This window comes from Meleagris gallopavo, chromosome 1, assembly GCF_000146605.3.
Source record: "Meleagris gallopavo isolate NT-WF06-2002-E0010 breed Aviagen turkey brand Nicholas breeding stock chromosome 1, Turkey_5.1, whole genome shotgun sequence".
Classification (NCBI taxonomy): domain Eukaryota; kingdom Metazoa; phylum Chordata; class Aves; order Galliformes; family Phasianidae; genus Meleagris; species Meleagris gallopavo.
This window is the reverse complement of record NC_015011.2, coordinates 747,634-758,324: the sequence shown is the minus strand read 5'-3', so window position 1 is coordinate 758,324 and position 10,691 is coordinate 747,634. Positions and strand designations below refer to the sequence as shown.

The 10,691-nt window shown below is 54.8% G+C and overlaps 1 protein-coding gene across 5 annotated transcripts; it reads right to left on the bottom strand.

Moving 5' to 3' along the window:
- On the bottom strand, nucleotides 1-9,501 carry IRF5 (interferon regulatory factor 5). 5 transcript variants are annotated; one of them, XM_010706673.3, is made up of 9 exons: nucleotides 9,356-9,501; nucleotides 7,532-7,818; nucleotides 5,554-5,737; nucleotides 5,295-5,362; nucleotides 5,156-5,186; nucleotides 4,376-4,612; nucleotides 2,551-2,958; nucleotides 1,180-1,298; nucleotides 1-652 (listed from the first exon to the last, which is right to left on the bottom strand). In XM_010706673.3, the coding sequence occupies exons 2-9, from the start codon at nucleotides 7,709-7,711 to the stop codon at nucleotides 464-466; spliced, it is 1,416 nt and encodes a 471-aa protein (XP_010704975.1). In that variant the 5' UTR covers nucleotides 7,712-7,818; nucleotides 9,356-9,501; the 3' UTR covers nucleotides 1-463. The 5 variants fall into 5 exon arrangements, with proteins under 5 accessions (XP_010704975.1, XP_010705025.1, XP_010704796.1 ...); XM_010706723.3 differs by having other exon boundaries at nucleotides 7,532-7,794; XM_010706494.3 differs by having other exon boundaries at nucleotides 7,532-7,999; nucleotides 9,383-9,501.
- Between the last annotated feature and the right edge of the window lie 1,190 nt (nucleotides 9,502-10,691).

Genomic DNA, 10,691 nt, shown 5'->3' with positions numbered 1-10,691 from the left:
TTTTAATATATGGTGCTCCAGGAGCAGCGAAGATCCAGGTATGGAGATGTTTTGAATCAGGTGGTGCTCCAGATGTGTGTTACAGATGTGCTCGCGGAGCAGCAACAGACAGGTATGGCAATGTTCTGGGGCAGATAGTGCTCCAGGTGTGTTCCAGATGTGCTCCAGAAGAGGAGTACAGCAGTGTAGGTCAGGTGTTCCTCCAGGTGTGGTTTTACAGATGTGCTCCAGGAGCAGCCGTCGTGCAATGTCCTAGGTCTGGAGGTGCTCCAAACGTGTTCTAAATGTGCTCCAGGAGAGTTAACACTCTGATTATGGCGGTGTTCTAGGTCTGGTAGTGCTCCAGATGTGGTTCTCCAGCTGTCCACAGAGCTCCACTATCCCCATCCCACCAAGGATGCCCCCAAAGCCTCCTTGCCCCCCCAGGAAGGACCACACACCCCATTTTCTTCCCATCCCCATGTCACAGCGGGGGCCGCGGGCCGGGTTCCGGGTGCTGCTGCTGCTGCCACAGGCGGTGCAGCTCCTTGAACTGCTCCACCAGAGCATCCTTCAGGTCGGGCTGCGAGATCTGCAGCGGGACGCTGTCGGCCGACCACGACAGCTCCCCTGAGAACAGCTCCAGCAGCAGCCGTGCTGCCACTGGCACCACCTGGGGGAGGGGGATGAGTCACACGTGTCCCCAGTGCAGCCCCAACATGTCCCCCATCACATCTCCCATTGCATCTTTGCTGTGCCCCCAATGCTTTCCCCATGTATTTGCATCGTGTCCTCAAACTGTTCCCCAGTGCATCTCTGCCATGATCCCATCCTGCCCCCCAACATGTCCCCTAGGGTGATCCCCAAAGTCTTCCCATCGTGTCCTCATTGGGTCCCCAACTCATCTCTGACGTGTCACTACCGTCTCCCCAGTGTGTCCCTAACACATCCCCACTGGGACCCAGCCCATCCCTGATATGTCACCGTGTCCCCAACTCATCCTTATTGTGTCCCCATTGTGTCCCCGACCCAAATAATCCCATGTGTCCCTGGTGTGAGTTCCCAACACGTCCCTGTTGGGTTCCCAACTCATCCCTGACGTGTCACCTCCATGTCCCCAACACATCCTCATCATGTCCCCCTCGTGTCTCCGTTGTGTCCCCAACAAGTCCCCACCGTGTCCCCATTGCGTCCCCCAACCTGCACAGTGATGAGCTTCTTCTCTCTGGGTCTGTGGTCGGGCCACTCCTCCCCAAAGCACAGGAAGACCTCGAAGGGCGGCGGTGTTGGGCTCTGCCCCTTCTGGAACAGGATCAGCCCTGGGGGGCACCGAGGTGTCACTTAATGTCACCTCCCCCCAACCCAGCACTGACCAGTGTCCTCATCAGCCACAGTCCTCCCCTGCTACCCGATGTCCCTATGGGCTGATGGGTGTCCCTCTGTGCTGGGTGATGTCCCCATTGCCACCTGAGGTCCCCACGGGCTCTCTGCGTCCCTCCCCAATTCCTACTGGCTGTCCAGTGTCCCCCAATGCCATTTGATGTCATTCCTTGCTAATAGATGTCCCCATGGACTCTCTGGTGTCCCCCAAAGACACCTGACATCTCCATAGACTTCCTGATGTCCCCATGGACTCCCTGGTGTCCCCTAATGCCACCTGATGTCCCTACTGACTCCCTGATATCCTCCTACTACCACCTGATGTACCTTCACGGTGTCCCCCAATGCCATTTGATGTCCCCATGGACACCCTGGTGTCCTCACTGCCCCCTGATGATGTCCCCATGGACTCCCCAATGTCCCCATGCCACCTGATATCCCCATGGATTCCTTGGTGTCCCCAGTGCCACCTGATATCCTTTCATGATGTCCCCTAATGCCACCTAATGTCCCTATTGACTTCTTGATGTTTCCGATGCCACCTGATGCCCTCATGAACTTGACACTGTCCCCAGTGCCACCTGATGTCCCCCATTGCCTCCTGATGTCCCTATGGACTCCTCGGTGTCACCCATTGCCACCTGAGGTCCCCACGGGCTCTCCAGTGTCCCCCTCAATTCCACTTGATGTCCCTACTGGCTGTCCAGTGTCCCCCAATGCCACCTGGCGTCCCTATAGGTTTCATAGTGTCTCCCGATGCCACCTGATGTTCCTACCAACTTCCTGGTGTCCCCAATGCAATTCGATATCCCCATGGAGTCCCCAGTGTCCCCACTGCCACCTGATGTCCCCCAAGATCACCTGATGTTCCCCAGTGCCACTTGACAACATCCCCATAGACACCCAGGTGTCCCCAAGGCCACTTGATCTCCTCCAGTGCCACCTGATGCCCCTTCATGGTGTTCCCCAATGCCATCTGACATCCCCATGGAATCCTTGGTGTCCCCAGTTCTACCTGTGTCCCCCAAGGCCACCTGATGTCTATTCATGGTGTCTCCAGGTGCCACCTGATGATCCCACAGACTCCTTTGTGTCCTCCAGTGCCACTTGATGTTTGTCCCCATGGACTCCTTGATGTCCCCAGTGCCACCCAACGTCTCCACACGCTCTCCCACCCCCGGTGCCACTTACCATCAAGGAACCGCTGGAGGCTGAACACTTGGACCCTCCTCTCCCTCTCCATGGGGTTGGGCCGGGGGTCGAGGTGGGGGTCCTGGGGTGGGGCGCAGGGCCCATCCCAAAACACTTTGCAGCGACAGAGGCGGGTGGCGTAGAGGTCCTGCCCCCCCAGCTCCAGGAGGAGCCCCCGCTCCATGGCCCCCAACAAAGTGCGGGTGTAGCGACGCTGCTTGTCGTGCGGGATCCCCTCGGGGTCGGGGAAGGGGACCTGCTGGAGCTCGGGGTGTCCCAGCAGGTCGGGGCGCTGCGGGGTGGGGGGCAGGGACCCCCCGTGGGACAGTCGGCAGCCCAGAGGATGGCTGATGGTCAGGGCGCTCACCCGCCGCCCACGGTACTGGAAGCGCAGCTCCAGGTCCGTCACTGCAGGGTTTGTGGGGTTGGGATGGGGGATCTTCTACGCAGGGGCACCCTGCAGCTCCATGGGTAACTGTGTCGTAATCCTACCCCAACCCCATGGCCATCCACCCCATATTCCTCCGACCCCATTTTCATCCATCAACCCCATGTTCACCCATTCCACGGCCACCCAAACCTACAGCCAACCACCCTACAACCCCTCAACCCCATGCCCACCCACCCTACAACCATCCAGCTCCATGCCCACCTACCCTGTACCCCCTCACCCCACAGCCACCCATCCCACAACCCCCAATCCCATGCCCAGTGACCCTATATCTCCAAAATGCCATAGCCGCTGACCCCATATCCCCAACACCACAGTCAACCACCCCACACCCCCCCCAGCTTCATGTCTGCCCACCTTACAACCATCCAGCCCCACGCTCACCCACTCCCATTGTCATCTCCCCATGCCTAGTGACCCTATATCCCCCCGACTCCATAGCAGCTACTCCATGACCCCATGCCCACCCACCCCACCATCATCCACTTGACCTCATGCCCTGTGACCCCGTATCCCCTGGACCACACAGCCAACTAACCCACATCACCCCACCTCCATGCCCATCCACCCCATTGCCATCCCTCCAACCTCAAGGCCAAAGACCCTGCGGCCACCTGACCCCATGCCCACTCAACCCACAGCCATCCAGCCCCACAGCCAACCACCCCATATGACACCAACCCCACAGTAAACCACCCCACAGCCTCCCACCCCCATGGTCAGTGACCCTATATCCTCCCTGACCCCACAGCCACCCAACCCCATGCCCACCCACCCTACTGTCATCTCCTCAGCCCCATGGCCAGTGACCCCATATTCCCCCATATACCCACCCACCCCATCACATTCAGCTACCTCTGCCCATCCATCCCATGGCCACCCCATCCTCACCCTCACCCACCCCACAGCCACCCCATTCCCAAATTCAACCATCTCATAGCCACATCAAACTACCCCACGGCCACCCCATAGCCACATCCAACCACCCCATGACCAGCCCATATCTTTGCCAATCCACCCTATGGCCACCCCATATCCATGTCCAACCACCCCACGGCCAGCCCACAGCCACATCCACCCACCCCATACTCACGTCCTCCTATCCTACAGCCACCCCATACTTATGTCCAACCACCCCACGGCCAGCCCACAGCCACATCCACCCACCCCATACTCACGTCCTCCTATCCTACAGCCACCCCATACTTATGTCCAACCACCCCACGGCCAGCCCACAGCCACATCCACCCACCCCATACTCACGTCCTCCTATCCTACAGCCACCCCATACTTATGTCCAGCTACCCCATATCCATAGCCACCCCATACCCACATTCACCCACTCCACACCCCATACCCCATCCTGATGCTTACGGGGCAGCAGGTGAGGGCTGGCAAGCAGATTGGGGACGCCATGTTCCAGGAGTGCTGGGGGACCCGGGGGGGGCATCTGTGGGGGCAGCTGTGGGGTCAGCTGTGGGTTCAGCTCAGGGGGCAGCTGTGGGGTCAGCTCAGGGGGCAGCTCAGGGGGCATGAAGGGCACTGTGGAGTCAGCGTTGCTGAACGGGGGGTGCTCCTCGTGCCAGGGGGGCACCGGGTCCATTCTACAGTCTGGAGAACAGTTGGATGAGGGGGCGGCCAGAGGAGCCCCTACATCACTGCTCCCTACAGGGCACTGCTGCCCCATAGACAGACACCTCACAGGGTGCCTGCCCTGCATCAAACCCTCCCTTCTTTCCATTGATCTTCTGTGAGGAGCCCCCACCCCACTGATTGCCACTATGGGTGCCCCAACTCCACTGCCCCCCGTGGGGAATCCACACACCATCGACTCCCTATGGGGTTTTCCTCCCACGAGATGCTCCACATCACCCTTCCCCCACTCCATTGATCATCGATGGGGAGCCCCCACCCCACTAACTGTCCCCCATGGGATACCTCCCCCTGCACTGACCCCCTGGGGTAACCCAATCCCATTGTCTTCGATGGGATATTCCCACCACATTATCCCCCATGAAGCATTCCCACCCCACTGCCCCCCCACAGGTATCCCCCACCCCACTGACCTCCATAGGGTGTCCCCACCCCACTGTTCCCCCATAGGCTGCCCCCACTCCATTATTCCCCTATAGGACACCCCATATCCCTGCTGACCATCAATACTCAGAGACATCAGTTTCTGCAGCTGCAAGGAAAGAGCAGGCAGTTATGGAATGGGAGACCCCCAAATGTGGGGCAGGGGACCCCCAAGTATGGAGTGGGGGACTCCCATCAGTGTGGCAGGGGCCAGTACCTCGCTGACATCCTCTTCCTCCTCCTCTTCCTCCCCAACGCAGCTGAAGTCATCCCCCGTCACCGTGTCTGTGAGGGAAGAACGGGGTCCCATGGGGTACTGAGACCCTACAGCACCCATAGCGACTTGTGGGATGCCAGGCCCTTACAGGGTGATGGGATACTGCAGGGTGCTTAGCCTCACATACCCCATGTCACTTACGGGATGCTGGGACCCCACAGACCCCAGGTCCCCACCTGAGCCCTCCCCAGCCTCATACCTGCTCCGTCGGCCCCACAAACCTCGTACACCTTATAGGGCCGGGGGGGCACAGCGCGGGTGCCGTCGTAGCGCAGGCGGAACTCGCGGCTCTTGTTGAGGGCACAGCGCAGCGTCGCCTTCCACTTGGCAGGATCCGGCTCATCCCGCCCCGCAAGGAATTTCCCCGTCTCTGCTGCCCATGCCTGCAGGGTCAGTGGTGTCAGGGTGACTGGGGTGAGGTCATTGGGGTCATCAGACTGGGGTCAGTGGAGTCAGTGGGCTGGGATTATTGGCGTTGCATCATTGGGTTGTGGTTAGTGGGGGTGGGGACATCGTGGTTGGATTGGGGTGATTGGGTTGGGGTCGTCAGAATGGAGTCGTCGTGTTGGGGTCATTGGGTTGTTGTTACTGGAGTGGGGTTATTGGGGGCAGGGTCATTGGATTGGGGTCATCATGAATGGTGCATTTGGGGCATCAGAGTTGGGATCATTGGGTTGGGGTCAACATGGTTGGGGTTATTGGGGTCACTGGAGTTATTGGGGTTGAAGTCATCAAAGTTGGGTTGGAGTCACTGGTGTCAGTGTCATTGAAGTGGGGGTTATTGGGGTCATTGGGTTGGGGTCAGTGGGTTAGTGGGTTGGGATTACTGGTGTTGAGTCATTGGGGTGGGATTAGTGGGGTTGGGGTCATCACGGTTAAATTGGGGTCATCAGGTTGGGGATATTGGGCTGGGGTCATGATGGTTGGCTTGGGGTCATTGAATTGAGGTTAGTGGGACTGCAGTCATTGGGGTGGGTTTATTGGGGTCATCGGGTTTGGGGTCATGGAGGTGGGGTTACTTGGGATTATTAGTGTTGGGGTCACTGGGTTGTGGTTAGTGGGGGTGAGCTCATCATGGTTGGATTGGGGTCACTGGGTTGGGGTCATGGGGTTGGGGTCATGAGGGCTGTGTTGGGGTCATGGGTTGGTGCTCCTGGGGTCATCAGGGTTGGGGTTCATTGGGGTTGTGGTCATCAGAATTGGGTTGGGATCAGTGGGTTTGGGGCATTAGGTTTAGGGTTTGGGCCACTAGAGTTGACTTAGGGCCAATAGGGTTGGAGTTTGGGTCACTAGGTTTGAGATTAGGGCCACTAGGGTTGGAGTTTGGTTACTAGTGTTGGATTAGGGACACTATGTTTGGGGTCATTAAGGTTGGGGTTTGGGCCATTAGAGTTGGATTAGGGTCACTAGAGTTAGGGTTGGGACATTAGGGTTGGGTTAGTGTCATTAGGGTTAGAGTTTATGTCATCAATTTTCAGATTATGGTCATTAGGGTTGGGGTTAGGACCAGCAAGGTTGTGTCAGGGTCATTAGGACTGGGATTTGGGCCACTAGGTTTGGCTTCGGGTCACTAGGATCAGGGTTTGGACCACTAGGGGTGGGTAAGGGCCAGCAGGGTTGCAGTTTGGGCCACCAGGGTTTTGTCAGGGTCATTAGGGTTGGGATTTGGGCCGCTAGGGTTGGGGTTAGGGCCATTATGGTTGGGGTTAGGGCTGCTAGGATTGACTTAGGGTCACTAGGGTTGGGGTTTGGGCCACCAGAGTTGCGTCGGGGTCATTAGGATTGGGATTTGGTCCACTAGGCTTGGGTTTAGGGCCATTAGAGTTGGAACTAGGGCCACTAGGGTTGGTTCAGAGTCACTAGGGTTGGGATTTGGGCCACCAGAGTTGTGTCAGGGTCATTAGGATTGGGATTTGGGACACTAGGTTTGGGGTTAGGGCCATTAGGGTTGGGGTAAGGGCCGCTAGGGTAGGCTTAGGGTCACTAGGGTTGGGGTTTGGGAAACTAGGGTTGTGTAACAGCCAGCAGGGTTGGGGTTTGGGCCACCAGAGATGAGGTGTGGGCCACCAGGGTTGTGTCAGGGTCATTAGGATTGGGATTTGGGCCACTAGAGTTGGGTTTAAAACCACCAGAGCTCAAGTTCAGGTCGTTCCAGCTGTTGGGTCATCCAGGATCACCTTGAAGACGGTGTCATCATCACCGCCGTGTGCTGGGAAGTGCCGCGTGGCGTGGTGCCATGGGACCACAAAGAGCCGGCGCCGCGCGTCCACCCAGTGCAGTCCTGGGAAACGCCCGCTGTCCACCTGGGCCACCAACCATGGGCGCAGGCGCACGCGGCGAGGCACCGGGGATGCCATCGAGGACAGGAGGGGACACCAGCAGAGGTCGTGTGGTGATGAGGAGGTGACACGACGTGGGACGTGGTGAGGCACGTGGGGAACTGTGTGATGCAGTCGTGGAGATGCTGTGGTTAACGATGGGTATTTGTGGTCATCCAATAGGTGTTGTCACCTCTGGTCACTCATCATTCGTGGTCATCTGTCACTTGTGGTCACCTCTGGTCACCTCTGGTCACTGGTCACCCATGGTTGCTTCTAGTCACCTATCACATCTGGTCATCTCTGTCACCCAACATTCATGGTCACCTGTCATTTATGGTCATCCATGGTCACCTCTGATCACCTGTGGTCATCTGTGACCTCTGCTCATCCATGATCACCCATGGTCACCTCTCACCCATGGTCACCCATAGTCACCTCTGGTCACCCACAGTCATCTGTCACCCATGATCACCATTGGTCACTTATGGTCAATTTTGGTCACCCATCACTCATGGTCACCTATCAACCACGTCATGTGTCACCCAGAGCCACCAATGGTCACCCATGGTCATTCATTGTCACCTATGACAACCTCTGATCACTCATGGTTACCCTATGTCCATGGTCACGTCTGGTCACCTATGATCACCCAACATCCACGGTCATCTGTCACCCATGGTCACCTCTGATTGCCCATGGTCACCTAGTTCTCTTGTCACCTGCCATTTATGATCACCCATGGTCACTTCCAGCCACCCAGCACCCATGGTCACCTGTCACCCATGGCCACCAATGGTCACCCATGGTCATCTGTCACCATGGTCATCTTCAGTCACCTCAGTCACCTATTGTCCATGGTCACCTGCTACTTAGGGTCTCCCATGGTCACCTCTGGTCAACCTGGTCATTCAGCATCCAAGGTCAGTTGTCACTTTTGGTCACCCATGGTCACTTTTGGTCACCCATGGTCACCTCTGGTCACCAAACACCCATGGTCACCTGTCACCCATTGTCACCCATGGTCACCTCTGGTCACTCTCCATGTATGCTTTTTAGGGTGACCTGTCCCACCCCACTCAGCCACCTCTGCTCACCCCTCACACCCCACCACCCCAAAAGTGTCACATGGGTCACACAGTGATATCAACCATCCCTTGGGGACACAGGGTGGGGATGATGACAAAAACGGGGACCGAAAGAGGAACTGGTCCCTATGCCCCATGGAAAGGAGAAGTGACACCACAGGGTGGGGTGGGGGGCTGGAGCGGGAGGAGAGACATGAGGCCACAGTGCAGCCTCCATGAAGACCCCATAAAGCCACCGAGATGCCATCTGGAAGCACCCACAATCCCACTGTGAACCCCCCCAAGATGCCAGCACTATGCCACCACGATGTCACCACGGAATCCCCAGGATGCCACCACAATCCCACCATGAATTACCCACGAAGACCCCCAGAAGCCACCATGAAGCCCCCCCAGATGCCACCGTGAAACCACCATGACCCCACCGTGAAGCCTCCCTCAAGAACACACCATGAAGACGCAATGAAGCCACCATGAAGACCCCCTAGATGCCACCACAAAGCCCCCCAGAAGCCACAACGAAGCCCACCATGAAGCCCCGTCCAGGAACCCACCACGGAGACCCCATAACCCCCTTGCAGCCCCACAAGAATACCTCACGGGCCCCTCCCTCCACTCTCACCCCTCTCCAGCACCCTTCGCTGCTTCCTTCCAAACACGCTTCCTCCCACATTAGCATTTCATTTGCATACAGCGCGCCACGCCCCCGTTCCGTGACGCGAGGGGTTGGGAGGAGCCTTGCCGCTTTAAGGTGGGCCACACCAACGTGGCCACTTTAAGAAACGCTCCTCCCGCCCCCTGCCTGCAGCGATTGGCTGCGCTCTCCTCACTCCCGCTCGCTATTGGTTGAGGGCAGGGGCGGGGCGGGTTCTTCCGCTTCCGGTCGCGCTGCTTGGTATTGATTGATTAGTGCTTAATATCACTTTTTTTATTATTATCATCATTAATATTATTATTTTTTTCATCCTTTTCTATTCACTATTACTGCTTTTGATATTTTTATTGTCTTCGTGACTATTATTACCATTATCGTTATATTTTAAACTGTTATCGTTTATTATTATTATTATTAATAGTAACATTATTATTAATAATAGTAATATATTAATAATAATTAATAATAATTAATAATAATTAATAATAATTAATAATAATAATAACAACAATGGAATTATATAATAATTTATTGCTTTGTATCAATACAATATCTTTAGATAATATAATAATATAAAACAGTACAATAATATTATTTAATATTATCATTAAGATTACTAATAGGATTAATTTTATTAATAACAATATTATGGCTATTGCCCCAAATCCCCCATGATTCCCATTGCTATCACTACATTTATTATTAATATTATTATTACTGTTATTATTGCCCAACTTCACCCATTTCAATACTATTTTTATTCTTATCCCATTATTATGAATATTAATATTTTAACCATTATTAGTGCCTCATCTTCCCCCATTACCACCATATCCATGTTTCCGATTTTGATTAATACCCCATTATTATTAGCAGCAATATTTTCCTGATTTCTGCCCAAATTTATCGCATTTAATACTTCTTCACACTATTAATACATTACTTATTATTTTTATTAAGTGCCCTAACCCCTTCCTTACCACCACTTTGGCCACTCTATTTCCTATTGTTGATGATTACCCCATTATTATTATTATTATTATTATTAGTGCCCCAATTCCTTATACCACTACGTGTCATTGACAACACAATTATGACTGATAACGTTTACTATTTTTGTTATTAAGTGCCCCAAATCCCCCATTATTTTCCCCTTTTTTTAGGGTCCCTTTTTTGGGGTTCCCCCTTTTTTGGGAGTCTCCATTTGGCGTCCTCCTATTAGGATTCTTATTTTGGGGTCCCCTTTCTTAGGGGTTCCATTTAGATTTCCCCTTCT

What these genes read in the sequence shown, in the direction of transcription:
- IRF5 (XM_010706673.3), bottom strand. Translation starts at nt 7,711, where the DNA reads ATGGCATCCCCGGTGCCTCGCCGCGTGCGCCTGCGCCCATGGTTGGTG. An exon ending in TTGTGGGGCCGACGGAGCAG is followed by an intron (nt 5,363 to 5,553) that starts GTATGAGGCTGG and finishes CTTCCCTCACAG; the next exon opens with ACACGGTGACGGGGGATGAC. An exon ending in AGGAAGAGGATGTCAGCGAG is followed by an intron (nt 5,187 to 5,294) that starts GTACTGGCCCCT and finishes CTTTCCTTGCAG; the next exon opens with CTGCAGAAACTGATGTCTCT.